This window comes from Corylus avellana, chromosome 1, assembly GCF_965113065.1.
Source record: "Corylus avellana chromosome 1, dhCorAvel1.hap1.2, whole genome shotgun sequence".
Classification (NCBI taxonomy): Eukaryota; Viridiplantae; Streptophyta; class Magnoliopsida; order Fagales; family Betulaceae; genus Corylus; species Corylus avellana.
The window spans coordinates 15,595,654-15,623,590 of NC_142490.1; the positions used below are offsets into that span (position 1 = coordinate 15,595,654).

General features: G+C 37.3%; 4 protein-coding genes across 4 annotated transcripts; 2 read left to right on the plus strand and 2 right to left on the minus strand.

Moving 5' to 3' along the window:
• Positions 1-1,098: 1,098 nt before the first annotated feature.
• Positions 1,099-8,408, plus strand: ASY3 (asynaptic protein). Its single transcript, XM_059582641.2, has 11 exons — positions 1,099-1,264; positions 2,032-2,118; positions 2,716-4,248; positions 4,357-4,510; positions 5,630-5,770; positions 5,889-5,952; positions 6,067-6,216; positions 6,292-6,350; positions 6,443-6,577; positions 7,472-7,563; positions 8,139-8,408. Exons 2-11 carry the CDS (start codon positions 2,086-2,088, stop codon positions 8,208-8,210), a joined length of 2,433 nt encoding a protein of 810 aa, XP_059438624.2. The 5' UTR covers positions 1,099-1,264; positions 2,032-2,085; the 3' UTR covers positions 8,211-8,408.
• A 4,114-nt stretch (positions 8,409-12,522) lies between these two features.
• Positions 12,523-14,828, plus strand: LOC132170919 (transcription factor PHYTOCHROME INTERACTING FACTOR-LIKE 15). Its single transcript, XM_059582076.2, has 6 exons — positions 12,523-12,691; positions 12,773-13,616; positions 13,729-13,815; positions 13,901-13,966; positions 14,097-14,162; positions 14,278-14,828. Exons 1-6 carry the CDS (start codon positions 12,636-12,638, stop codon positions 14,617-14,619), a joined length of 1,461 nt encoding a protein of 486 aa, XP_059438059.2. The 5' UTR covers positions 12,523-12,635; the 3' UTR covers positions 14,620-14,828.
• Positions 14,829-15,862: 1,034 nt separating this feature from the next.
• Positions 15,863-19,269, minus strand: LOC132171858 (putative pentatricopeptide repeat-containing protein At3g01580). Its single transcript, XM_059583270.2, has one exon. The coding sequence runs from the start codon at positions 19,142-19,144 to the stop codon at positions 16,775-16,777; it is 2,370 nt and encodes a 789-aa protein (XP_059439253.1). The 5' UTR covers positions 19,145-19,269; the 3' UTR covers positions 15,863-16,774.
• Positions 19,270-19,550: 281 nt separating this feature from the next.
• On the minus strand, positions 19,551-22,405 carry LOC132170934 (SNF7 family protein). The gene is made up of 7 exons (XM_059582094.2): positions 22,125-22,405; positions 21,858-22,037; positions 21,588-21,770; positions 21,276-21,406; positions 20,718-20,886; positions 20,222-20,351; positions 19,551-20,104 (listed from the first exon to the last, which is right to left on the minus strand). The coding sequence occupies exons 1-7, from the start codon at positions 22,374-22,376 to the stop codon at positions 19,821-19,823; spliced, it is 1,329 nt and encodes a 442-aa protein (XP_059438077.1). The 5' UTR covers positions 22,377-22,405; the 3' UTR covers positions 19,551-19,820.
• Positions 22,406-27,937: the final 5,532 nt, after the last annotated feature.

Consider the following 27,937-nt stretch of genomic DNA (forward strand, 5'->3'; position numbering starts at 1 on the left):
GTTTATGCTGATTATTATCTTAACAGAGACAATGGGAGGTACGTGTAAGTTTAGAGAAAAATTATAGCTATAAGTGTGTTTTTCTTAGCAATAGTTTATGTGTTGACATGGCAATCAATCCAAAAAAATCATTTTTAATGAGTTATAAATGAGTGTTAAGATAAGTACTTGACTGCCCCCTTGAAAGTAAAGGGCTGGTAAGTCACCAGCACCAAACCTCTATGGGTAGTTGCACCACTCTCGGAGCCATTATGCATCATAATGGTTGTAACAAGCTCACCCTAATGGGCCAAATTTGGTAGCCGGCGCACCCTTTATATGATGGTTGGAGGTGGCAACAACTACTAAATTTGGTAATTTGTTGTCTTATAAGCACATAAAGACCCATACATAAAATGCACATTTGGATAGTGTTAGTCATGTTTAGAAAGGATATCAAATTACTATCACTCATAAGTGATGCAATTGCTATGTATCCAAAGGACACCACCATCATAACAAATTTGGTGTTTTATTTTAGTTTATTCTATTAGAAAACGGGTTGAGATTTTTATCAATTTGTGATAGAGTCTATGTAAGATTCATTTACTCAAATAAGTTTTGGCAGTCTAACCATCTTTGAGCCCTACATAAATATCAAATTGTTGGAAAGCCCAATCCTTAAAAAAAACGCATTTAGGATTTTGTTGATTTTGTTGATTTTGTTTTTTTTTTTTTTTTTTTTTTTCTAGTCTTGGCTTATTCCTATTAAAAAAGAAAAAGAAAAATCCCATTAGGGCGTCATGATCCTTAATCTATTTCAATTGGTAACTTGTATGTTGTACAATATAACTCCCTTGTGATGAGACATAAGCTTATTTGATCGTCGGCTAAGCTAATTCTCAGAGTAATTATATATTGTCACTTAAATTAAGATAAATTCTAAATAGATGCCATGTAAGTTGGATTCTAAAAATACTTGAATTTGTTTTTTTTTTTTTTTTTTTTTTGAGGAAATACTTGAATTGTCGACCTAAAGGTGGCGGTGCGCAATGCGCACCCCGTGTAAAATGGGGCTCACAGGTCGTTGTGACCAACCATACTCACATTTTATAAATTTCCCGCCTCTTGTTTTGATTGGGGCAAAAGAAAATTGGCGATCGCGACTTCTCCCCTCTAAGGTTATGTATTCCTCTACGATTGCGATCGTTTGCTTCCGAAATTTCATCTAAATTTTCAAAAATTGGAGCTCTTTGGTTAGCCTTCCGCCCTCGTTAAACGAGCCGTAAGCAATTTTTCTCTCGGCTTCTCGTCATCAAAAAGATTTTCTGATTTCAGTTCGTTTTTGTTTGAACTTGAATTTTGCGCAGACCATTTTGTCTATGCTCTGATCTCCGTTCGATTTTTTTTTTCTTCTCTTTGGTGTGAAATGTAGATCTACGATCGTTGGAGGTTGGTGTTGTTGATTTTGTTCAATTTTTCTTGCTCGCAAACTTTGGTGTGTATATGTGTTTGATGTGTGAGATCGAGAACCTAAAAGTCCTGACGGATTTTGAACTCCTGAAGTTGAATTTGCGTTGGCTTTTCGGCTTTTTGTATTTGATGTTTTACATCAATAGAACAGTACTTTTGAAATGCTAGAAGAAAAGGTCGCGGAAACTAGGGTTACTTGTGCATATTTGTGTTGGTTCGTAGCTGATTGTACGAGGACTTTATTAGTTACTTCTAATTATTATTTTCTTTTTTCTTTATCACTCTGTTTAGTTGGTGAGAAACCTGGTCATGAGAAATGAGAGTTAGTTTTTAATCTTATGCTTAATTTTGTTTTTATCTCTAATTAAAAGAAAAAGAACGGAAACGTATTATTCTAAAGTGAGCCAAGAAGTTGTATGAAGTTGGATTCCGAGGAGCAACCTTTTGAAAAGTTGTAGAAGATTTAAGGTTTAAATTACCTGAGTTTGGTGCCTCTTCTCAGTAACCAAACTGAGCATTATGGATTTTTGTCTTTTCTCCTACTTGCTTCTTCATCTAAACTGTTTTGGTTACTTTCAGGTCACAGCTGCTGGTGGTTTCAATCTGGTTTATTTTCTGTTTTAGTTGCGAGAAATGGAGGTTGATGCATCGCAAAATCAACGAGATGTAAGCATTCACTAACTTAGACTTTGAACTTTAATGTTGATAGAGGTGTGCTTCAACCCGACTATTCTGTCTCTTAGCTAAGTTAACTGCTATAAGCTTTACATTTTGGTCCCAGCATTTTATTTCTCTTATTGGTGAATGGGATTGTATATATTCATTAGCTTAGGAATATGCCATGTCCTTTAGTGCATAAATAATCACTTTCATTGATTTTTGATAATGGCAACTGCTCACGTAAGTTATACTTGATGAATGTTTTGGTTTTACTCTGTATTCATCACGGCTGCATCTGTTTATGAATATTGGGTTTGATTGAAGTCTCTGTTCCGTGTTACTTGAAAACATTGCTTTCACAGAAATATTTACTTATTTAATTTAATTACGGTTTTGGGGTGTGTGGGAGGCGGGGGGTGGGGGTTGGAGGGGAGGGGAAGTGGTCTCTTTGGCATTTACATGCAAATTAAAGTTCATAGGAATAAAGAAAATAGTGGAAAGGGAATTGTGATTTGCACACCTGAATTAATGTGACGAATTGCAACCACGACAAGTTCTTAATAAAAACGGATAAATTGACACCTTTGCAAAAACATATTTCAGGATCAAATCAGTGACCGTCGGAGTATTGGAAGCAATTATCATCCATCCAGCCAATCTAGGAAGATATCTATTGGAGTTATGGCTGACTCAGTAGCTAAGAGAAGATCTGGAGCTGCTAAGGAAGATGAGGTTGCAATTCCGAGTGCAGAAAGGATGAATCTTAATGTAGAAACTTCCATAAAAGTAAAGAAGAAGGGAAAAGAAGTCACAGCTCCAGAGCAGGAGAGTTCCCCATGGATTACTACAAGATCACTTTACCAACAGGCACCTTCCCCAGAGACTGTTCTTCGTGCTGACCAACCAGACACTAGTGGCACGCATAATAAGCTTAATGGACAAAACAATGCACAAGCAACATATTCGGTTCAGTTTTTCACAAACAAGACATCCGTTTTACAGTCTGGTGATGGCAAGCAGAAGAAGTTTGATGGGGTTACCTGCAAAAGGAAGGGAGTGAAGAAGGGGACGACAGGGAGGGTTGAGGAATTTTCTTTTGCATCTGCACAAGAAATTCACGTCTCAGATAAAGTGGTGACAGAAGATAAATCAGATAAAACAGAAAACAGGACTGAAACTTTGAGAATGAAGCTCTGGGAGATACTGGGCAATGTTTCTTCACCTAATCAGCATTCCAATTCTCAGAGACATGAGGTTGATACCAATAATTTAAAGCTAGGGCAGAGTTCTGATCAAAAGGGTGCTACAGTTGTCAGGCCTAGACAGAATTCAGACACAATAGAAGCTGATTCTGAAGGTTCTGATCATACTATCAAGAGACCAGTAACTCGTTCCTTGACACGCAAAAGAGCTCCATCAAAAGTGCAAGCTAAGGTGACTAAATGTGGTCCACCCTCTAGTTACATACAGAAGCATCAAGAGAAGAACATCTTCTCCTTAGAAGAAGGATGGTGTGGGAGAGAAAATGTTTCTGTGAATGGTGGGTCCTCAAAACCTATGAGGAAGAAGAGTGAGAAAAAGAGTACTAGAATCAAGCCGCCCAAGATTTTCCCCCCTATAAAGGATATTGCAGATAAGATTCAGCAAGCAAGTTATAGGAGTGAAACGATGCTACCTGCTGAGAGAACATCTTCACTTAGCAATAAAATGGGAGATATTCATGACGAGAGAGAGTACACTGGACTGGAGAAAAAAATCCTAGAACAAAATTCGCATCTATCACCAGGTTCACCACTGAGAGACAGGACAGATCAGCAGATGGATTTCAAGAGTCCAGCTAAAGCGGACCTACAAGACATTGCTAATCAATCTTTTACGAATGTTATAGACCCACAAGGAACTTTCCAGAGTCCAACATTTGGATTTAAAACACCCGTCTCAAGCTCTACCCCAGCCTCAACTCCGAAAACAGACCAACTGGAACATGATGCCCCTACCTCAACTCCAAAAAGGGACCAAATGGTACATGGTGTTCTCAATCCTGCACCAGCAGAGAGAATATTTACTGTGGGAGATATTTGTAGCTTCAGGAATTTGTGGACTTCAAAACCAGATCGTTATGAATCAAATACACAGGCGAGGTTTTCTGTATCCTCAATTAATTGAGAGGTTATAGAGTTGCAGTTCTAGTTTCTGAGCTGGATTCGTCTTTCTGCCTTTTGTTTTTTCCTTATTGAACTTCAGGTTGATGCAGAGGAGCTAAAATTTTCTCCACCCCAGGAAGCAGCCGCTGATACTGAAGAGAAAGATACAGAAAATAGCCTTTCTGAATCATCAGCTGAAGAGAGGGACTGTGAGAGTTTGGAAGAGGGTTCATCCATCAATGAAGCATATAGTGGTATGTTCACTTGTAAAGGCTTACTTTAGATGTGTGATAAATGCATATGCAGTTATTATTGCTCACTCCATTTACACAACTGATTTTAAAATAAGTTGTATATAAAAAGGGTAGCTCTAGTGCACTCATCTTTATCTTCTTGAACTAGGGATTCGTGTGCATGGAAACTTGATATATATGACAAGAAAAGTACAAGAAGCTAAAAGTTGAATTCTATCCTATAAAATTAATGTAATTGAGTTGGGTAATAAGCACGACTATCATACAACATCGTAGACAAAATTGGAATTTGAGTTTTGTTTACTATTTTTAATTAGCTTCTGACTTACATGATTATAACAGATTGTCTGAAGTATGACTCACTTTCAGAAGTTGGAAGTTTAAACAATGCAGCTGCTAACTTCTTTTAAATTTCTTGATGGTGCTTTTGAGTAGGGTGCTTGGTGCTTTATGTAATGTGAAATTCTAGAAAGCAGTCAGTTTAAGAGAAAAATGAAAGTTGTTTCAGTAATTGCCACATGGATGATCTAAGATAAACCATTATATCTCTGAACCTTTGGCAGATTCGTTTCAATGAGAATTGAGACTACTTAGATGTGCAAGTGGTGCTCAATCTCAATTGAATAGTGGGCAATAGACCCCTTGTGAATAAGTCTGCTGAAACCTTTCATTAACATCCACTACTAGGCTCTAGGCAACTACACCTTGCTTCCTAAAAGGATCCTGTTTAACAAATGGTCCCACAACATGATTGATATTTAGATGTGTTTATGTGACATAGCATCTTCCACATGAACAGTATTGTATCTAGTGCTATTGTCATGTGATGTATTTGTCACATAAATCCTGTAATTCTTGATTGGTGGAATTGGAGATGGCCAAAGTGAAGATTAATTTTTTAACGAAAAAAATTTCTGTAACATCCAAGAGATGTATATAGGATGCAAACTTAACTCCTAACTCCTACTTTTCAACTCAAGCTCACCTGACTAGTACATGTTATTAGCTGTGACCAAAATGCACTGTTTATGGTGTCTGGCACTATCAAATGCATCTCTTCTCTTCTGTGTGTGTTTCTCTAAGTGATAATTTGTCTGCTTATCTAATGGTCATCTGCAGATTGCAGAGAAAGAGATACATTGTCTCCAGAACCTGAAGTTGCTGAGAAACCAAAATTCATGCTTCATTCAACTAAAAGGCTCCGAACCTGTGAAGGCATTAGATTTGATAATATTAGTCCCACATTACCCTCTCCAAAAGGCATGGCTTACCCATATATCTATATATTTTGCTACTTTGTTTCATCTAACAAACATTATCTTTTATTATATGCTTCTTTTCATTAAGTTTCTTCTTCATCTCTGTAAAATACATCCAGAAACTGGAGAAAGTAATTGGATCCAAGAACCTTCAGAGCAAAGCCAAGACGATGCAATGTCGAGGTTTTGCTTCTCCCTGCTATTCAAAACCATAAAACTTCCCATTTAAAATGTAGAATACTTTCCTGACTTTGCTATCTATATTTGGTTGATTTTGTTTCCTTTTCAATGTTTCAGGGCTATCAAACTGTTTGCCTTGGAACTACAAAAACTTCAAAGCAAAATTAAGTCAGAGACTACTAAAAAATCATCTGAAATTCTGATGTCCATTGCTGATGGGATGTATTTGCAGCTGCAGAACCTTGAGGCTCATATTCAGACAGATGTGTGAGTATTTCAGATTGATAGCTTTCTCAGCTAAAGATAATAGTTTCTTATTTGAAATCTTGATAATGTTTCCAGAGGGAAAATGACAAGCCTCAGTAAATTGAAAAGAAAACGATTGGAAGCAAAATTTGAAGGTAGCAGAATTTGTATTGGCAAGACCTTTACTTTGGAAGTGGAGATATTCTGCTTTGATGAATCTCAACAAGAGATATTTTTTATCATGCAGAGCAACAACAACAATTGAAGTTGATTCATGAAAAGTTCAAAGAAGATATTAATCAATATCTCCAGGATTGCAGAAGCACACTTGAAGGGATGGAAGCACATCACATTGAGCTTAAGGGAACCGTGGAGAAACAAAGTATGGCAAATCTTGTAGTTGTTAATGTGCATTTTTGTTTATTGTTTCAATTTTCATCAGTGCAATGTTTTGAGTTGGTATGATCTGTCAAACTGTGCCTATTAAGTCATACATTTGAAAATTTGATTTGATACACATACAAGCACGTCAATGGTAGTTCAATGTATGAATCATATGAGGTTGTTTATCATAAACAGAAAATGAACACTTTCAGACAAATGAAAAGGAAAATGAAATGGAAATCCTATGAAAATGAAATGGAGTTATTGATTTAACGTAGCCCCTTCTTCGTCCTTATTAATTTAAATAGAAGCCTTAGACAAGTATATTCTAGGTACTATGACAACTATAGGAGGACAGCTAGCCTTCTTCTAGAAGGTTTACATACCACTCCTCATACTCTTAGGAAATTACATATTATTCCACAAACATTCATATATTCACTCTAACAGAAAACAGGGCAACTTATTTTAATGCATACAACCCTGTGTATTTCAAATCCCATGCAAAACACAGTAGTCACATCCTCTTCTGACTGGATATACGTACACCTTATTTAATTTGTCGCTGCATTCACGTAAATATACATAATCTACTCACCTTTGCTAGCATCTTGTCATTTGTAATTATAAGTCGCATGGCTGCCTGTTACTCTGCTTGTATGGCTGCAATATATCATGCACAAAAATGCATGGACCTGAACCCTGACCAAGTGGTCAAAAACCATAAACAATACTGTGGAAACCACGTTTAAACAGGTACCTCCTAGGAAAAAAAATCGAAAAAGAGAAGTATAAGCAGTTATTTCTTTATAAACTTGATAAGGATGTGCATCGGCATTGTAGACAAACTTTATGTAGAATTCAGGTATATTTTATTAATTCTCATCAACAGAAGCATCACACCGAAAGCGTCTCTTGCAAGCGGAAGAAGCAGTTGAGACCCAACTTAATGATGCCAAGAGAAGAATCACAGCCATCCACGAGGCAAGTCTTGTGCTGTTTTTTACATATATAAATTATTAGTGGGTTTCTAACCGTTCTGTGCATAATGTTATTTGGATATTGTATTGCATGCTTATTTGTAAGATAGTTATATAGGGAGCACAATATACGTGTTGGTGGTTGCATATGGTGGTTGGAATCTCCTTCAGCAGGTTTCACCATCGGTTGCTCAGAACACAAGCATTTGAATGACACTTCTTATTGCTGCTCTTCTTTGACGCCAATAAGCTGGCTCAAAGGGGACTTTCTCCTCCCATAAAAATAGGATGGAGGGTGAGGTCGTAGGTTTAAAACCCACTTGGTGCGCATATAACAAAACAATAAAAAGTAATCTGTTGCTTTACTGTGTGAAATATTGTTCTTTGCAATGAGCATTTTGCAAAGCTAGAACATCTAAACTTCTTACTTTTCAAGTTTCAACTGGGACCAGCTTTCTAATTTTTCTGTTTTTATAGAATCTAATGACTTTCTTTAGTACTTAATTGCACACAAAACTAGTAATACACAGTGGTTTTGTAAATAGTTTAACTTACGTTATTGTTCTAAATTCATTGCAGTTGGCAAGGAGAAAGATGCTCCAACTGAAACACGTGATATCCTTGTGTTTGAAGGAGGGTATCCTAAGTTGAAATGACTTTTTCTGCTATATAGGTAACAGAAACTTTGCCTAGAGTTACAGAGTCCTGAAGATAGTCATAGATGATTAGAATTTGCATTTCTGTAGGTAAACAGTATTGTCCTATTGCCATCTCATGCTTAGAAATTTATCTTTGATCTCTCTCAACTGTTCCTCAATTATACTCTTAATTGTACAGACGATTCAGTTCTCTCTAGATGCCCAGTAACATTGGCCTCGTGATTCTATGGTGTTAGTGTGGGAGGTTTCCTTGTTCCTGTAGAAAAATTCTCCGAACAAAATCAGACTGCAATCGGTATCAATGCAATTGTAAATCACACCACCCATAAAGAAGAAAGAAAGAGTAAATGCTTTTTTGAACGAAACACCATCTGAATTTAAGCCAGTAGTAATTCCTCGTATCAGCTCTTTTAGAATTGAGATAAAAGTATTTATGGAAGTTGGGGGATTCCTTTTACTTGTACTTTAAACTTTAAAATGAATGATAACAAATTTGCCTTCCAAGCTACATGTCAATGTAGCCTGTCTTCCATGTCATTTGCATTGAACTTGTAGTGGGGCTTAACAAGGTTGCCGAGAAGCTTGTGTTTGGTATCGTTGCTTAGACGCCACTAAGTCTTCAAACCCCTCATGAGAAGTTGTGCCTACTTTTCTTTTGGTTCGATATCTGAATACTCAGAATCTGATATGGAATTAATTAGCTTTTTAGGAAAAAAGTACATCTCGAGACCTTTTTTTTTTTTTTTTTTGAGAGGCTTCTCAATAGGTATCTAAGATGTGCAGGACTTTAGCAGTTGAGACCAATCTCTCATCTGTTACAATTCTCAAATGTATGGTATTTGAAAAATTTGAGGGTTTTGAAGGAAGAAGCCATTTCATGATCAGTAGGTAAAGCCATTTCACACAGCAGATGACATAATATCGGAAATTTTAGTCGTCATTTTGCACATATCAGCCCCAAGAAAAAAGAAGTTATTTCGTGATGAAATAGTAATCACAAATTGTGGACAATATGCAAACACAACGCACCCAAACCAAAAGAGCAAAGGACTTGGGGACCATGTATCTCTTTCGCTTTCGTTGTCGTGTATTTATCCTCATTGGCAATTCGGGGAGTCGTTGTCTGTTTTTGGAAGGTACTATTTGGTGATGAGTCATTACGAAGTACTAATCACAAATTGTGGACAAGATGCGCACACGACGCTCCCAAATCAAAGGCCCTTTTGTTTGGTTGGGTGGGTTTGTACTTACGTGTGGACTGTGGAGCGAAAAAGGTGGAGACAAGAAAACTGTGAGGCACGTGAATCTCACGGAAGGAGCACGTGAAGGACACGCTTTTCTTTCATGGCTCTCTCCCCAAGACTCAGAGTTTGATTTGATGTTTGAGGAAACGGTGTCTCTTGGCGGTAGGGCTACCATGTTGGACAGCGGGAGTGGGGGCGCCAAGAAAACGTCCAAGGACCCATGGTCCACGTGGGTATCTTAAATCCTTTGTTTATTGTCAGGGCTATCGTAAATTCCCATAAGTGGGCTTATGGGACAGTCTTTTAGTTGTGTCCTTATCATAGTAGTACCTTTCTCCCAGTCTTGCTCAACTTCTACGATATAGTGAAAACGACAAACATGTCATGTCTCTATCATTCCTTTCCTTAGTAGTGGTTTTGTTGAGTAGTTGGAAAGAGAGAAAACTAAGATAAAATTATTTAGGATATCGTAGAGCATCAGCGGATATAGGGCTCCTTTCTGTTCCTTGTGCCAAACCGAACCCTTTGTTCCCATCCTGATATTCAAAGTGGATTTTTTTTTTTTTTTCTTTTTCTTTTTTTGTCTCATGTATTACACCGTGGGATGGAGGGAAAAATACTAAAATTATAGAAACAAACACAGAAAAAGGTTAAGGAGGAAAGTTTATTGTTGGATCAATGATCTTATAAGCTCCGATTCTTAAATGAGCGCGGTAGAAAATGCAAGAGAGACATAGACTTCAAAATGTCTCTCAACTATTCTTAAAATCTCACAAAAAAACTATAATCCCTCATCGGAATAAGAACAGGCACTAAGGGAAGCCAGATCAAAGCCACCAGCTAGAGATAGGGCTGGGTATCGATCATATCGGTTTGGTTAATGAGCTTATTAGTCGGTAACCAATAAACTATCAGTTAACCAAATCCTAACTAATTACCGACCAATAAGAATGTTACCGAAAATTATCAGTTATATGGGTAATCGGTTAACCGATCGGTTAAATCGGTTTTTTCTGGGTTTTTTATTGGGCTTTTAACTGGTTGCTAATTTGACCAAAAATTAATTATTTTGGTGGCTGAAATACGTTTTGTTGGGCTAAAGCCTAAAATAGCTTATTAAAAATTAGTTATTTTGGGGTATATTTCTGGTTAAAATAGCTTATTGAAGCTTTTTTATTTTATATTGATCCACTACAATATAAAATAAAAACCAAAACGACGTCGTTTTGGTTTCAATAATAAATATAAAATTATAAAAAATTAAAAATTAAAAAAACTTATCGGTCATATCAGTTTTTCGATAACAAATTATTAACCGACTGATTACCGACCGATAAACTTATCGGTATAAAATTTTTAACCGATTACCGATTGATAACTATCGGTTACAGTTACTATCGGTTCGGTTAAATTTGGTAATCGGTAACCGATTAATCTACCCACCCCTAGCGAGAGACACCAACAATACATATAGATAACACTAGAAAAGTCTCATCAACTAGAACAAACCAAATAAGACCAAGAAGACAAAAATTCACAAAAAATAATAATAATAATAATAATAATAATAATAATAATAACGAAAACAAGAGAACTACTAAGGAAACTATGGAAAAATATAAAAAACCAAAAAAGAAAAAAAAACAACAGCAATGACAGATGGAGCAGATTGGGAGAGGCGATTGCAAGACACTAACCAACACATGCATGTGATCCGCGTGCGAGCGTATGGGGACCATACTGTTAAGGGAGAAAGGCGTCAAGATAGTTAAACAAGAGTATGTTAAAATACACATTAGGACACTAACTTTTAACCCAAAAACTTAAGTTAAGAGGATTGAGTCCACTTTAGTATATAATAGGCAATGATTATGATAGTTGGGGTTGAGCATAAAAGATAAGGAAAAATAGGTGTACGTGGGTGATTGGTTAAGACGATTCGGTGTAGGTAGACTAAACGTTGTCCACTACTTTGAAAATTTAAAATTTATTTCAGCTGATGTGCCAATATTTAAGGCACAATTTGTTTTTAAAAAAGATGAGCTAATTCAACTTGATGTGAGCTGATCTCTTTAGCTAAACAACAAAAAATTAGCCCATTACTACTAACAATCATGAGTGAATGAAAATAAATGTTGTTAAACGCGCATCCAAGCTACTTTATAAATTACGAGAATGATTTCATGATGGACATTTTCTTTTCCTGAAATGATATTTAAGCTACTCATCCATATTTTCTTCTTCAATCTTAAAGTCCAAGAAAATGGGTCCAGATCTTGTACATTGACAATACATTAGGACGTTACATGATGAGCCCACCCTCTGCGTATAAACACCTAACCCCTATATCATATAAAAGATAGTTGGTCCACTCTTAAATATATATATATATTTTTCTTTTCAAAATAAAAATATTAATAAATCCTTTTATTATTAAAAGATATCCTCAAAACATATTAAAAAACCGAACTTAAATCCGGTGGGCTCACATATAAGAATCGCATGAATATTCATTGGCGTTTATTGTGGTTTAAATTAAGAGTAATCGTATCCAGCTTATTTGCTGTTATTAAAATAATAGTATGTATGTTGTAGTTTAATCAATAGTAAAGATTAAATTTTAAAGTTGACTTACTTTTTTTTTTTTTACATGTCCACATAAGAGGGAAGATGGAGAATTCAAACTAGTGACTTTCACTTTATAAAATGTGATTCTCAATCAATTAAACTATCCCTTAAGAATTAACTTACTTTTAAAAGCATTTAGTAAAAAAAAGAAAATAAAAAGAGATTTTAAAAAATGGACAGCAAATGTAAGCTAAATCCAGACTAACCTGTGTTTAAATGGTGTCAGGAGAATCGTGGATTACTAGGATTCGAGTGGTGAAAGCTTTGCGAGCTGGATGAATGTCGTGGTCGTGGTCCTCGTGGAGATGTCTTGGCCTATAAATCAAGCCCACGTGGAACTCTACTTTAATTTGGTTGACTCTCTCTTACCTTTGTTTTTGGCTACTTATAGGCCTGCTCCTGCTTCTTTAACCAACAAAGAAAGCAAAGAAAGGTAACGAAGGAGGAGGAGGAGGAGTTGAGGTAAACAAAAATGGAGGATATTGAGATCTTCTACTTTAAGATCTTATTTCGACAATAATCGTTCAATAGCAGAGGATCAGTCGATGCTTGAACCAACACGACCAACGATGAGGAGCAGTCTGGCTACTCTAGCTTCTATGTAATAATTTGCTTTAATCTAATTTCTCTTTTCATATTTCATGGGAAATCATTTCTAACGGGTCTCCTCGATCCTATGCAGGCCTGAGGATGAGTTTGTGGAGCTGGTGTGGGAAAATGGTCAGATTCATATGCGAGGTCGATCCGGTAGAACCCAGAAGGGTCATTCATGCACCACTGCTTCTTCCTTATACCCTTCCAATGCTCAGGCAGAAAATGGAGGAAACATGATTTCGAATGACTCCACTTTCTCAGGTTTCATGGGTCACAGGGATTCTGATCTCAAATTTACCCATAACAATTCTTCACCAAATGGTTATCAATTCAATTTGGGTCCCACAGATTCCCAGCCTAGGTCTGCAAGGGGGGGGATTCCCGAGCTTGGTAGCTCTAGGAATAGCTCTAGGAAGGGGGACCCATCTTCCTCGCAGAGCCAAGCATCAGATTTGCTTATAAGACTAGTGAATTCAAGCGAGACCCAAGTGTCAGTGGATCAGCATGATAGAAGGCGTGGGGCACTAGTGTATTTTTCCGACTTAAGACCTGCGGCTCTTTTTCAAGCAAATAGTCGAAGCCGGCCGACATGTGGTAGAGTGGTTTCAACAAGAGTTGATGGGTTGAAATATTATGGGAAAGATGAGAGCAACCCCCTTGAGGCTGAGGCAGCAGCGATTGAACCACCTAGTCTTCAGAATCAACCACAGGCAGATGTTTTTGGGCATAGGAATCATAAATCTGGCGATCAGCTTGGAGGCCAAACATCAAGCTTAGCAGCTGGAAAACCCAATATCAACAAGTTTGCTGAGCCACCCGTTGCATCTTCTTCAGTACGCTCGTTTGGAGCTTCGAATGACGCATCATATTCTTTGAGGAGGACATATGAGGACACTGAGGAGTCGGCATATCCCAGCGAAGATTTTACAAGGGTAAAAGTCACTCCATCTCCCCCTCCCGATTCATGAATATTCATGATTCCTTTCTATATATGGATTCACTTGTCTCCAAGGCTTTAAGAACTCCAAACTTAATTTGCTGCAGGAGGTTGAAGAGCCTCATCAGGGTTTGACAAGCGGTACAAGTGCTAAGAGAAGTCGAACTGCACAAGTTCATAATTTCTCTGAAAGGGTGAGTGATGCCACTAAGAACAAACACACACCAAAAGAGAAAGATATTAAGAGTCTAACTATATATTTATGGTGATAATCTGCAGAGGCGAAGAGATAAAATTAACAAAAAGATGCGTGCATTAAAAGAGCTCATACCTAATTGCAACAAGGTTGGCATCTGCATTAAAATTCAGCTCAAAGCCTTCCTAACCGTTCACATTTTTATTACGAGTTTCCAAGTTGTTTTTCTTTTTTTGAAATGTTGCTTAATTTATTATATCTGCTTTATGTGTCTCGAAGGTGGATAAAGCTTCAATGCTTGATGAGGCCATTGAGTATTTGAAAACCCTTCAGCTTCAACTACAGGTAAATCTTTCTTATATATGCCTTGTGCTAGCTTCAAATGCATTGGTATATTAATTATATATAAGTCACATGTATGCGTATCGATCGTAATTAGCTTTTGTCTTGATGGATGCAGATTATGTCAATGGGAAGTAGCCTTTGTATACCTCCAATGATGCTACCTACTATGATGCAACATATGTGTGCACCGCATTTGACACATTTCTCTCCCATGGGTATGGGAATTGGTTGCAACCCAGGAGGACAGTTCCCTACTTCAGAAATGCCCACATTTCAAATGCTTGGATTTCCTGGTCAAGCATTTCCCATGTCAGTTTCACATTCACCCTTCATTCCTTTGGTTGGAATGCCAGCTACACAAACAGTTGTGGCGCCCGGCATCCCCGGAGCTGCCGCCTTTGGGGAACATCTTGCTTCTGCTCCCCTAACCAGTTCAAAGGATTCCAATCAGAAATGATATGAAGAATGCAAATACATAATGTTCAAAGATCCAATCTTCAATTAATTCAGGTAGCATTTTTTTCCCCTTTTAAGTATGAAAGGGAGCCTGCGAGGGGACACGCCGCCCCAAGCAATTGAGGAAAGTGAATATAAGTAGGAAAGCATAGAATTTCTAATGCCACATTCGAATGATTAGATTAGTATTTACTAATTAGTACTCTCTCCCACGATCTGCAAAAGGGCAAGTAGCTTGATTGGTTGGAATCCAATTGGTTTGATGGCAGTGATCTTTAGCCGATCACGGCCATGATCATGTGTTGTTTCTTCGTGGATTCATAAAATACAAGCTTTGGCTCCCTTGGAAAAAGAAAAAAATAATAAGGAAAAAAAAAAAGAGAGAGAGAGCTTGTAGGATGAAATAGTTGTTGCTATCAGTTACAATAAGGAGCGCTAAATTCAAAGGAAAGGAAATGAAAGCAGAGTTGGTTCTTTTCTTCAGATTGCTTTTATTTTTGTATTTTGTTGCTCAACAGTAGCAAAAGCATGAAATTTGAGCATCTCTCGCAACCAGCAACTTGTTAGGAGTAGTAGGTTTTGGCTTTGCCCAGATCGGCAAACTTCAGCCAGAAGGCGATTCCCTTTTGAGACCAATAGAGCGGCTGTTGCGCAGGCGATTCTCTTTTGAGACCAATAGAGCGGCTGTTGCGCAGGATCCTAATCGATTGTTGGGTTTGGGTTGTATTGAGCTATTGATATAAGACTATACGAGTAATGTTACATATTACACCCCTTCCCTCCCCCCCCCCTCCCTCATCTTACCTTTATCTACTTGGTTGATGTAGCAGTGTCTATTAACCTTTAGATCAACTCTCGTTAAAATAAACAAAAAATTCATAGGCTGAAGTGCACGGCCAATGTACATTAACTCAATGTGATGGGCGTGTAGTATGTTGAGTTACTTTATATAGGTAAATCCTAATTCGTTTGTTTTAATTAAATGGGTGAAACCTATCAACTCTAACCCGCTTATTTTGTGTTGGGTTCGTGTCTAGTTTGTGAATCGTGTCGAAAGTTGTTAATACTAAATGTCGTATTTTGGGTTTGTGTTGCATCGAAATATGAATATAAAATTATATAGGTCAATCTTAACTTGACTCATTTAATTAAGCAAGTTAAATCTCCTTAATTTTAATTTACTGATTTCATATTGGATTCGTATAGAGTTTGTGAATCGTGTGAAAACTTACTAACCCTAATTGTTCACAATCATTTCGTGTTATATACGATACGCCACGACGCTTGTATTTGTTGCTTGCATTCGTCCTTCCTCTCTAAGTGTCATAAAGAATATAGACGAGCGAATTAAGACACTATTTAGATAAACATTGCTTTTCCAGTTTTTCTCCTACGCATATTTATATTCATCCTATGCCAGTTTGTTGGCTTCTCTTGCTTGTAAATTGTGTCCAGAAAATGAAATTGGTGCAAAGAAATGATTAAAACATGGTAGCTAGGTCCTTAATAACAGTCCATTGACTTATTAGTTGTGGCGGAGGGCATTCATTGATGGTGATTATTCATTCACTCAGACAGCAGGGTCATCTACTCTAGCCATATTCAATTTCATCCGATGTTCCCAAAGAACTAAGTGATCACCTTAACCACCAAAAACACGTCAGTTGAAACATTCATGTTGGATCTGGCACTTGTTTCTAACAGACGATTGCTGTTTGCTGCCCTTGCGTCTCTTCACTGCAGTGCAGAAAATATCCGCAGGGTTCTTGCCAACATGAGAGAATTTTGGAAGAAACACTCAAAACACATAGGGGGTATTGACGTACCAACGAGAAGAGCTTGCAGTTGGTGTAAGAAGGTTTAGGGTTTTGCAAGCTAGGTTATAACTTCTCTAATACTAGGGTGGTCCAATAATGAATTGTGCTGAAAACTGAAAAGGCAGCTATTGCTATCTGCACCTCTTCAATAATGATGGGAAAGGAAAAAATAAAATAAAAAAATTACGCAACCCAGTGGTCCACCAAGCCAAAAGTTGATTCCATCTAATATACTTGTAATTTGGTGGTCCAATAATTCATGCTCCACAGCCTCATTCTCAAATGCCAGAAACCCATTTTCACCAACGCCAATTGCAGTATTGATATTGTCACTCGGCATCAAGATTCAAGATTGATTAGCTCATCAGCATCTATTACAAAATCATGGGAAAAGAAACTTTGGTCTGGCATATACCCTTCAACCTTCATCTCAAACCATAATCTCTTCAGAATCTCTTGGATCTTATATAGCTGCGGATGCATAATGCCTCTAGCATGAAAAACGTGAATACAGCCATCTAACTGTATCCAGCTACTTCCAGGTTTCTTAATCAAGCCTTTCTCTCTTATTACTGTTCTGACATCTGACACATCTTTCCATCTCTTAGTGGAGGCATATATATTGGCTAAAAGAACATAGTAGCCTGAATCTTTCAGATTTTTCTGGAGAATTTGATTCCCAAGAAGCTCAGCGAGATCCAACTTGTTATGAACTCTGCAAGCACCGAGTAAGCTTCCCAGAACATTTATGTCCGGTTCCACAGGCATTTTTTTGATAAAATTCAAGGCACCATCAAGGTTTCCTGCTCTACCAAGAAGGTCAACCATGCAACAATAATGTTCCATTTCTGGATGGATATGATAATCAGCCATCATAGAATTATATAATAACCAACCCTTGTCGATTAGACCTGCATGACTACAAGCTGACAAGAGTGCTATAAAAGAGACTTTGTTGGGCCTGATTCTTTCTTCCTTCATTTGCTCGAAAAATGAAAAAGCCTCTTCTCCAAGTCCATGAATTCCATGAGCAGATATTACCGTGTTATAAGTCACAATATTCTTTACCATCATCTGATTAAAGACCTTTATTCCGAGTTCTAGGTCCCCAGATTTGCAATACACATCTATCAGAGAATTTCCAACAGAAACTACTTCAAAGAGACTGCTTTTAGTTGCATAGCCATGAATTTCTTTTCCCTGTGCAAGAGTCCCCATTTTGGCGCATAAAGGAAGAATGCTAACTAGGGTTATAGAATTTGGTCTCAGTTTGGTTTTCCAGATTTGTCGAAATATCCTTAGTGCTGAATCAGTATCACCATGTGAAACATAGCCTACAATCAATGAGTTCCATATTGAGATGTTCCTCTCGGACATCATCTGAAAAATGTGCTCTGCTTCTCTCATTGACCCACATTTAGTGTACATATCAATCAATGCACTCCCCAGAACAGCATCAGATTCAAACCCTTGTTTTAGGATATAGCCATGCATCTCCTTTCCCTGTTTCAACAATTTGAGGTTGGCCAATCCAGGAAGAGCACTTGCTGCAGTTATTGCATTTGCTCTCAAGTCTGCACTCTTCATCTCAAGATACAGTTCGAAACTCTCACAGTACATGCAATTTTGTGCATAACCAGCGATCAAGGTACTCCAAGAGACAGCATCCCTGTACTCCATATTGCAGAATATACATTTTGCATCATCGGTGTCTCCACATTTACAGTACATATCTACCAAAGCATTTGAAACATACAAATCACTCACAAAACCGCTCCTTACAGCACATCCATGCATAGCCATCCCCGTATGCCTAGCTTCCAGTCTGCCACATGCTGGAAGAACAGCTGCCACAATCACTGAATCAGGCAATATCCCTACTAATCTCATTCTTTTGAACAGACACAAGGCCTCAACCCACTCCCCATTCTGCACACTCCCACATATTATTGCACTCCAAGAAGCTAAATCCTTTCTGGTCATTTTTTCAAACAACCGCCGTGCCTCATTTAAGCTGCCGCACTTGGCAAACATGTCAATCAAAGCACATTCAACATAAATATTCCGCTGTAAATTATGGCGGGTCTCATTGAATTGGATAAACTCTAGGACACTCCTTCCTTCTTCAAGTGCAGATAAACCAGAACAAGCCTTAAGAACAAGTGGGTACGTAAAATTATCAGGGTCTATGCCTTGACTAAGCATCAAGTGATAGAACTGAATTGCATCAGAAAACTGACCCCTATCGACCAAACCTCTAAGTATTGCATTCCAAGCAATATTACTCTTCTGGGGTAGTTTGTCAAAGACAAGAAGTGCTCCCTGGAAGCAGCCAAAGTTGACATAGATGTTGACAAGCTGAGAACCGAAAACTCTGTCAGTACTGGCGGGGTGGAAGAAACCATTAACAACGAGACGAGCATGCAATCTTCTGGCTTCAAAAAGATGGGGTGGTGATTTGAGTTGAGAGAACAGGTTGCGGTAGAAAAGGTTTTGATGATTGAAAAGTTGTGAAGATGGCGTGGTGTCTTGGTGGTGCGTAGGAGTGAATTGGATGATTTGGTTGGTTTGGCCTATGAGCGTGGGAGGTGGGTTTTGGGGGACAGTTGAAGTGAGTTGGTTGAGAAGTACAAGCGATATTGGCAGTTGAACTGGTCGTTGGACAAAGACAGTTTCTCTGGTTACTGATACCCTAGCTATGGACAGCATGTTCTACTTGTGCACGCTTTCTTTGACGGGCGCAAAACCGTGGTTAGATTGTATTTCTTTTATGGTAGGATGTTATAGGAGATCAACATGCCTTCCTTATTTTATTTTATTGCATCCCAGGGAGATTATATGTGGCTATATATTTATCTTCCCATTGATAGATACAATAAAATAAAATAAATTTTGGAGTATAAAATAACTTAGATGTTTATATTTCGTACTACTTTTTATTCCTTTCTCGTCTGTCTGTCTTTCTTTGCTATTACTCCAAAAAAATTAATCAAATTATAATTAGAGCTTTTTTAAATTGCTCACAAAGTCCAATCTCATCTAATAAAAAATCGATGCCAAACTTACCGATCATAACTATTTTTATAATCCACCCAATCAATATAAACAATCTACTGGCACTAACATTATGGGCTGGCAGTCGCCCGGCACACATGGCATTGTTGGAGTTTATCATCAAAATAGGTTTTAGATAACAGCAGAAGTTATACCCATTACAACTTCCTTGGGATACATACACACCTTCAATTGCACAAAAGAATGTTGGGAGTATTATATACATTGACTACATTTTAAAAAAAAATTAAAAAAAATTCCCAATCCAATGATTACCCACTTAAGTACCAAAAAATTCGTCACAATGGCTCTGGTAAACGAAAAGAATTGACTAAGCAGCTTCAAGCTCAGCATTTGTTGATGTCTTCTTTCTCATTGCTACCATACCATTCTTGATTCCTGATTCCCTGTTGGAATTCTCTGCAAGACTGAGATTTGACATTGCAGCGCTCAAAGATTCAGCAGACTCTAATGGCTCTGCTTGTCCTCCTGCACTATCCACCCCAACTTTGGGGCTCGGAACTTGAAGGTTTCCACTTCCAACTTCCAACTCCAATTTTTTGAATTCTTCTTCAATGTCTTCATCTTCAATATCAGTGTACGAAGGAGTTGCCTCTACAACATCCAGATAGACCCAATTTAGATAGAGTCAAAGTAACAAGAGTGCCTAGATACTATGCTATACACCCAACTATTTGGCATCAGCTACAACTTAAACAGATTTAAACGTACCAAGAGCTTTATCAACTTGCTTTTGTGACTCAATGCTCTCATCAAGTTCTTGTAGACAGAACTCAACTTCCTCCACGCTGATCCTATTTTCCTTCATTGCTTGAGCACCAATCTGGATGGCTTCAGAGACCTGCCAACGGGAAATAAGACTCGTATGCTAAAATTTTGTTTTTCTTTTCAAGACAAAAATATAAACAAACAATTCAAACACAAAAATAGCTTTCATCTTTATGTCACATCAAAACACATTTTCAAATCATTAAAAAAAAAATCCAAAAGATATTAACAAATAGACCCAATTGATTTTCTACAGCTTAAAACTTTGAGACGTCGCTCCATCATTTGATACAACCAAGCTCATTAAGTTCAAATATGAAAACAAGGCCGGCTTTGTCAGCTCTAGCATGACTTAAGCTCATTTATGTTCTATTACACCATCAACACAATTTAAAGAAGCAGCTGAAGCAAAACAGAAGTCTTTTTCAATGAATTTTACCTTTTTTGTGGATTCAGCATTTGCAATAACACTAAGGACTTCCTCCACTCTGTTCAGAAGTGATATACATTTTTCTCTAGCCTCAGTGGCTAGTTTTAACTCCCTTGCATGCCGAAGTGCCGCTTTCTTGTTCCCAGAACTCAAAGAAGCTAAGGCTGATTTTCTTGACCTGCACGGGAAATGAATCATCCATGAGATAAGTATCGCCAGTCTCATGTTCCACATTACAACAGCTGCTTACATTTTATAGGATGAACATGTAGCAATTTAATCAATCCTATCGCCAAACAACCCTAGCTCTTCCAATCTATTGCACTTGAATGAAAAAGAGGACCAGAACTTTCAACCAACTGGCACAATCCCAGGCAGGCCAAATGTGTAAATCAATGATGATTAATGTTGTTAGACATGTTAGTGCACAAGTTCATGTTTTGTCACCCATATCAATGTCCTAACTACTACAAATGTTATTTTGCTACATCAATTAAGATCAACTGTAGACTACGATGTCTTGGACCAAAAGCAAGAAGCTCGGTCCAGTTGAGATGCAGTAATTACATTTCACAACGTCGGTCAATGACGTTATGTTGTTGCTGAAGCCTTTCTGTCGTCCAAACCAAATGTAGAACATCATAATCAAAATTCGAAATCTTAGAAACTGGTGCCGGTGACAAGGAAACTTTTATGCCCTGCAAATTTTTTTTACAAATAGTTACACTCCCCGAGATGAAAGTAGAAAGACCCATATGCTTTACCAGAAGATAACCCACTTGGAAAACTACGAAAAATGTAAAGAACTTATACTAAATGATTTCACCATATGATGGTCTGTTCACTAAACTCAACAAGAGCAGCATGGAGATGCAGTACCTCAAGGAATTCCTTCTTATGGACTGAGAGATAGCGTGCTTTCCCGGTTTCGGAGAGGTGGGACAAGACCGCGGATGCTTCCTCCGGACCTCCACAAATGTCATGGAACTTACTCATAGTTACAACGCACGAACAGGTCCAGTTACTTTCACACAAGTGTTTCACAACTTGTACAGATTTTTCCTGGACAAAGGTGGAAAAAGCTAACATTTTGATACGTCTTCCAACTGTTTATAGATGGAAACACAAAAGAAATACATGTATATATACCTTCAAGAGAGTGGTGAGTACGAGGTGATCTTGTGAGAGAGCTTGTAGGGATGGTGTGGAGGCGGGTCTAATACGCATCAAGTTTCGTCCAACCTTTCTCAAGAGAAGGGAAAGTGACCCACTGGTTGGGTCCAGAAGATCGCCCATTCGTACGATTTCACCTTCACTGTACATCTCCATCTGAACCGGCCAACCGGAGCGTATCATTTAGCATACAAAATTACCCAAAAATTAAAAAACTATGAAATGAGGATAGGGTAATCTCACCAAAACCTGGTCGAGGCACAGAGGGGTCAAGCCTCCGCGATTGAACCAATTGTTCTTCACGTCGAGAGGGCGGATGACGAGAAGGCCGAAACGGCGAGCGATTTTGAGAATTAGAAACTTCCAGAATTCGTACTTCGCTTCCCAATCAGATTTCTGTCCGCTAAATGCCTTGAACCGGGCCGTGGCCACCGCTTCGTCGTCCCAGTCGGCCACCTCCGTTCTTATGAATTCCCCCACCGACCCGCTCTCCATTTTTGCGCTGCTCTCTTCCAACTCCTCCTCTCTTCTCCTGCCAATAGAAGTGATTGGGCTTCTCAACGTGTTTGTGAGGGGTTTGAGAGCCTAAAGGAGGCCCAAAGGGCTTCATAGTTTCGAGTAATTGGGCTTACTTTGGACTTCAACCATGATCTGACATGGGCTTAATCTGCCATCACTGTCAGTGTTGACACAGTGACGACATGCTGAGATCATCCTGTGCGCTTTGCATTGCATCAGATCAAATGGTGTGTAGCCGCTCAAAGAGCGCCTTTGGATCCTGCCGGATGAGTTATTAGCTATTGACAGCAATGAGGCCTGAATTATGTCTTTCCTTTGGGCTTTGAGTACACTGTGGCCGAGTTGCCCCCCACGATCCATTCATCGCCACTCAATAACCACTATGGCTGGCTCTTCCACTATTGCCGGAGGCCCACATTAGAATGAGGCCCATATAGTAATACTATTGCCTATTCGTAAAAGAACATATTAAAAAAAAACAAACACATACAAAGACAATTATGACACGTTATCTCTTCCAAAAAACTAGCCCATGCCTAAAAGCCCTCTCTTCTCTCTCTATATAACTATTTTGTTTTTTTTTTCTCACACACGTATAAACACAAATCTAACAATCTAAATCTAACAAACACACACTCTCGCTCTCTCTCCCTCAAATAACCAAAAAAAAAAAAAATTATAGTGCCACCATCAATGTTTCAACATAGGTCACACTGCAATTTCTTCCTATCACTCTTGAAAGTGTTTTGAAACATGATAGCTATTATGATATTGATGGTTTAGATAATTTTTTGGCTTATGCAATTAAGTAATTCCAAGAAAAATAGATCAGCCCCTGAAAGTCAATTAATCAGATTTTTAACCCTCTCAGTCAAAATACTGCAATGGATGCCCTAACACGCAACATCTACTTCTGTTTCGTGGGGTGATTCTTTTGGTGATGACATTCTTTCATGGCTAGTAGGTTTTAGCGACGAAAATGAGATTATTATGTCGAGTGCAGTAATCGCCTTGATGTGACAAATTTGATGAAAATTGGTTAATCAAAAAAAAAGCCTCTAGATGGATGTAGACACACTACAAGGTAGAATGATTTGTTGATAAGACAAGTTGAGAAAATAACCGAATCTGAAGAATTAGTGAAAGAAAATATAATAATGGCTCATTAAGGGTCTAATTGCCTTTCAAATTGAAGGTCAGTTAATGATGTAATCTGTGATGAAAGTTGACAATCATTTCCCACTAGAAATCAAAAGGGAGGATGTAATTATTCAAACTTAAGGGGGACAAGATGAGCATTTTAAACTCGACAAGGCTTTCATAAACTTTGACACACAGCTTTTGATCATTCATAATCCTCCTTTGTAATGTCGTGTTCCTTCTTATTGAAGTCAAAGTGTCATAATAATTTCTAGCTAAATCCCTTCTCTATGTTCATTAATGTCTTTTTGACATTTTTACACTTGGTGACTAACTCGGGAGATTTGAAGGCACTGTCACCATGACAAAAAGTAAAATGCTAGTTGTTTCACTAATTATTATGCTAATTAATCACTCTCACTTTAATTATTAACAGTACCTCTCATTCTTTCAATTACCCAGTTAGGGCTCTATAATTTATATATTTCACTTAATTTGCTGATATAATAACATGTCAATCGGGTCTTGAATCAGTCAACTATTGTTTCAAAAAAATAAATAAAAGTGTAGTACGTACTCATATTATTTACCGGGGGGTTTGAGAAAAGAGTAATTCTATTTCATAGACTCATGTATTAAAGAAATGATATTTATGAGATCAAGTTGCACTAAATAGCAATATTAGCGTTTAAGAAAAACATAATATGACATATGCATGTGCTTATGTTACCTGTAATATAGTTGGTCCTTATTAAGTGGGATGCATTAAGGGGTCATCTCGAATAGACCCTGCTGAGTGCTAGTCCTATTAGTATTCCAAGAGGAACGTGGTGTGCTTCCTAAAAAAAAGAAATTGTGGGACATGGGGGGGGATTGTTGATCTTAGGCCGTAAACATCAAACTCAAATCACCCTCCACAAAATTATTAGGAAATTTAATGAGAGCTTAGCACAATATCTAATCCCATTATCCCAAAGTGATGGGTGATCTATCTTGTCAATTGGTTGTCATCCTTTTTGGAAAGAGATGGATTAAAGATAATATGAAGTGAGGGAGGCATGACCTCTTGCCTCTTGTTGTTCAAGGACATTTCGATGATGCCCCTTTCAGATTTCAAACTACTCCTTGATTAGAATCTTAAGAAAAATAATCCTTTTATCTTTCGTCAATTTGCTTCACTAATATCCCATCATCACCTCTTCTCTCCGATATCATGGCGGCTCACCAATTTAGTCTACGTATATATTCTCAAAGAGCAATCAATGGCACTCTAGCTATGTCTATATATGCATACAAAATTCACACAAACCCTATTAATTCTGCTGTACATTGTGGATAGCTGAACCTTTTAATTAATGGCTAATTAAGATATCTAATGTGTCAACTGATTATGTCGACGACCCTCACTCAATTATAACACCAGGTGGGCCACTGTATTCTTAAAAGCAACCCAATCAAGAATTAAAACGTACACCAATATATGCCTATTCCCCTACAATTAGAGGAATAACTAATATTACTTGAGGAACATGGTAAATTTTCAATTTTTTTTTTCTTTCTTTTATTTCTTTCTTCAAACTTAAATTTATTAACAAAAAAACTTCAAAACATTCTATTCTAGGGTTTCCAACTACTTCAAATGGTGGTGAACTACCTTAACAGGACACTAGGAATGGTCGTAGCCACCCTTGGTGACACTCCAAGAGCAGCTCTGGGGTGGTCTAGGCCACCCCTAATGAGCACCAAGAGTAGTTGCAGCCACCCCCTAAGCATCGTTGAGGGTTGCTTCAAGTAGAAGCAGTGACGGAGGAAGGCAGTGGCCGGTATAGGCTATGGCCACCCCTCCAACTCATAATGGAAAGAAATATTGAAGGTAAAAAAATAAAAAAAAATAAAAAATATTATTATTATTATTATTATTATTATTTTTGCATATCAGCATCTAGCAATACAATTTATTAACCTTTAGCCCCTGCCCATACTAAACTTTGCCTCCATCTCTGACTAGAGATGATACCAAACAAAAGAATATGAATGATCAGTGCATTCTAACTCCTTATAGTCATAGTAATATCCGATTCCCATTCATAAATTAATTACTATCATGTGTACCAAACGTGTCCTGCATGTAACCATGCGGAAGAGGAAAACAAGAGAGTTATAATTAAAGATTTAATTAAGGGTATGGATGTGGAACTTGCCATTGGCATTGAGTGGAAAATTAATTGTTGAAAGATGGACGAGACATGTTATGCACCACAAAACCAAACTAATGAAGGCGAGCCTTAATTGTAACCTCATCGGTTTAGTTAACATAAAGAACACCAACAGCAATTACGGCCGGCCTTTGACAGCATAATTAAAATCAGGGGTTGAGATGCTAATTAATAAATATGCATGACCATTTTGGTTAATTTACTAAAAACCATTACCCTTCTAGATAAAATAGCTACCCCATAATAGCTTCCCACGCTTGGGCCTCAAAATTTTACAAATTTTCATAAATGTCCTTCAAATATACCAATTTTATAAATTTGTCTTCCCAATTTGCCCCCCCCCCCCCCCCCCAAAATATTATTTGTGTCCTTTTTTAATTTTTTTTTTTAGTTTTGCTCTCCAAAATAATATTTATGTCACCTTCTAATTTTTTTAATTTATTATTATTATTATTATTTTAATTTTGCCCCCTCTTTCAACATAAACACACCTAAAATACCGGATTCATTTAGTTTCCCTTTATATTCTAGTTCACTTATAATCAAAAACTTAATTTGGTATATTTGAGTAGCTTCTAACTAGCAATCAGTTTTTTGAGTGGTTATTTTGAGCCATTTAGGTGTACAATATTTGTTTTGACATCGCAAGTTAAATGGTTTAATAATTTATAATTGCAAAATTGTTTGGCTCGACTCTTGTCTCTTGGCATTGTTGCTATTTGGAGCTTCGGGTGATTGTTAGAAAAAAAAGTTCACACTCAAAGATACTTTTTTCTTGAACCCTATAGGTTGAGTTTAGTCTATTTTGCTAGTTTGTTTTTCCTAAGCTGTTAATTTGCTAGTTGTTTATATTATTATGTATTTGCAATGACATGAGATTAAATATAAGACTTCTATGCTTTATTTTATAAAAATACACAAACATATATGTAAAAAAATTATATGTATCTATGTAATTTTTTATTTATATAAGTCGGTCTATTTTCAATTATATTCACACCATGATCAAAAGGAAAATCTAGGCACCTGCACGATGGGGCATGTGTGCAGTACATTCGTGTCAATACTGGTGCAGTAGTACTTCTTATAAATAAGATTTTTTAGTAGAATATTTCATGTCACAAGTGTCACCATCTTTATACGTGGAAGTATAGTAGAAATATAGTAGAAGTATTCCACGTATAAAGATGGTGACACTTGTGACATATATATATATATATATATATATGTATTATTGCTTTCTCGAATTTACCTTTCAGGTAAAAACTAGAGTTGATTCTTTTTCCCCCCTTAAATTCAAGTAAGAAAATTCTTAAGTTTGACAAGTTTTAGAGAGCCAAAGAAAATGTCCAAAATTCTTTCCAATATGACGTGATAAGAATTTTGAGAAGAATTTTCATCTTAAAATTTTTGCCAAGTCAATTTGGTAAGAATTTTGGACACTTCTTTAACTCTCTAACACTTCTCCTTAAATTTTGAATATTAGCTCCGTTAATTAATCATTTTTCTATAAAAAATTAGATTGTTAAAAGACAGAATAAAGAATTGTTGTCAATAACTTTTTTTTTTTTTTTTTTTAACTCCGAGAAAATACAAAGAAGAAATGTAACGTACACCTTAATCCCATATTAAAAAGATGAATAATTTACATAGAGTGAATGTACACTTATAACTTTTCTTACTAGATTTGACTAATTATAACTTGACTGGTCTATTTAGAATGCATATGTGTCTTAATGCTTTCATGAGTTGTTATAATTGATATCAAAGTAACTTAATAATATCATGTGGTATTGAATAACTAGCCATTGAATTTGATTAGAGTTGGAAGAAAGATAACGTGGATTTGAGATTCTCAAAATAGAGAGAAAATAGGGAATCAATGGAAATATATATCTCAAGTTTTGTTAACTTGTGCACAATAAAAACACAAATTAAAAAGCAAAAATGTTACTGCAGCTAGCTGGGTAGTGTGAGGGTGAATACATTGCGCATGGAATGAAGTACTTCATGTAAATGTAATCATGTGGTGCAGATCAAATGGTGAGTGGCCCTGGGACACGCAAGAAACTTCTCCATCACCAGTCAACTCAACTCAACAGGTTGTGGGTCTCCCCAACTTCTCCTTTGGACCATAGATGATGCTGACGGTGATGCACAATCAGAGAATCCCAGCCACTG

Coding starts and splice junctions, on each gene's coding strand:
- LOC132170919 (XM_059582076.2), top strand. CDS start 12,636: ATGCTTGAACCAACACGACCAACGATGAGGAGCAGTCTGGCTACTCTA. Junction 13,617..13,728: donor CCAGCGAAGATTTTACAAGG/GTAAAAGTCACT, acceptor AATTTGCTGCAG/GAGGTTGAAGAGCCTCATCA. Junction 13,816..13,900: donor TTCATAATTTCTCTGAAAGG/GTGAGTGATGCC, acceptor GATAATCTGCAG/AGGCGAAGAGATAAAATTAA.
- LOC132171858 (XM_059583270.2), bottom strand. CDS start 19,144: ATGCTGTCCATAGCTAGGGTATCAGTAACCAGAGAAACTGTCTTTGTC.
- ASY3 (XM_059582641.2), top strand. CDS start 2,086: ATGGAGGTTGATGCATCGCAAAATCAACGAGAT. Junction 5,953..6,066: donor CAAGACGATGCAATGTCGAG/GTTTTGCTTCTC, acceptor TCAATGTTTCAG/GGCTATCAAACTGTTTGCCT. Junction 6,578..7,471: donor GGGAACCGTGGAGAAACAAA/GTATGGCAAATC, acceptor TCTCATCAACAG/AAGCATCACACCGAAAGCGT.
- LOC132170934 (XM_059582094.2), bottom strand. CDS start 22,376: ATGGAGAGCGGGTCGGTGGGGGAATTCATAAGAACGGAGGTGGCCGAC. Junction 20,352..20,717: donor ATGCTGAATCCACAAAAAAG/GTAAAATTCATT, acceptor TCCCGTTGGCAG/GTCTCTGAAGCCATCCAGAT. Junction 20,105..20,221: donor GCAAGTTGATAAAGCTCTTG/GTACGTTTAAAT, acceptor TGGATGTTGTAG/AGGCAACTCCTTCGTACACT.